General features: G+C 39.7%; 1 protein-coding gene across 1 annotated transcript in view; it reads left to right on the top strand.

Moving 5' to 3' along the window:
• NFKBID (NFKB inhibitor delta) overlaps nt 1-101 on the top strand; it is a 17,789-nt gene extending 17,688 nt beyond the window's left edge. The window contains exon 13 of the mRNA XM_018570730.1: nt 33-101. Within this exon, the coding sequence (XP_018426232.1) occupies nt 33-101 (69 nt within the window). The remainder of the gene's footprint in view (nt 1-32) is intronic.
• The last annotated feature ends 501 nt before the right edge of the window (nt 102-602 follow it).

The raw sequence follows: 602 nt of genomic DNA, 5'->3' as shown, positions 1-602 counted from the left end.
GAACGTGACCTTGTGATTTCTCTTCATTGCAGATCAAACTTTTGTTGAAAAAGAGACGAGGGACCTCATCAAGCCGCAGCCACTCAGCAGCTTCCTCATAGGAACCGCACAGATCAGGACTATTTTTCTAGTCCCATCCTTCACCCGGTGGAGGAATACAGAACCTCTGGGTGTTGAACCCTGAAATTCCTGGTATTTAATCATATTGAGCCGTATCGGAGATCATTTATTAATTCATATCAATCAGGCACGCTGTATACATTCTGGTTTCTGTGAAACTATTAGCACCTCCACCCCAGGGTTGGAGCGTCTACCTTACTAACTAAAATGAAACTCAAGCCTCATTAAAAAATCTGCCACAGAGGCTTAGCATGGTGGAAGATGTCAGTGCAGAGCTTGTCAATCTGTGCACCAAACCATCCACGTGTCTGCTTCTCATTGACTCATCTGCTTAGCACAGGCAAGAGAAGGAAATTCCAAAGTTCAATAAGCAGGCAGAATTCCAATGCGTTGAGAAGCATTGGAATTTGGCTTAAATTTATAATTAATAAAATATAGATAGTTTATTATTTATAAATTTATAACTAATAAATTATAAATAA

The sequence above is a fragment of the Nanorana parkeri genome, unplaced genomic scaffold (genome assembly GCF_000935625.1).
Source record: "Nanorana parkeri isolate BGI_ZX_2015 unplaced genomic scaffold, ASM93562v1 scaffold1586, whole genome shotgun sequence".
Lineage (NCBI taxonomy): Eukaryota > Metazoa > Chordata > Amphibia > Anura > Dicroglossidae > Nanorana > Nanorana parkeri.
This window is presented reverse-complemented; position numbering and strand designations above follow the sequence as displayed.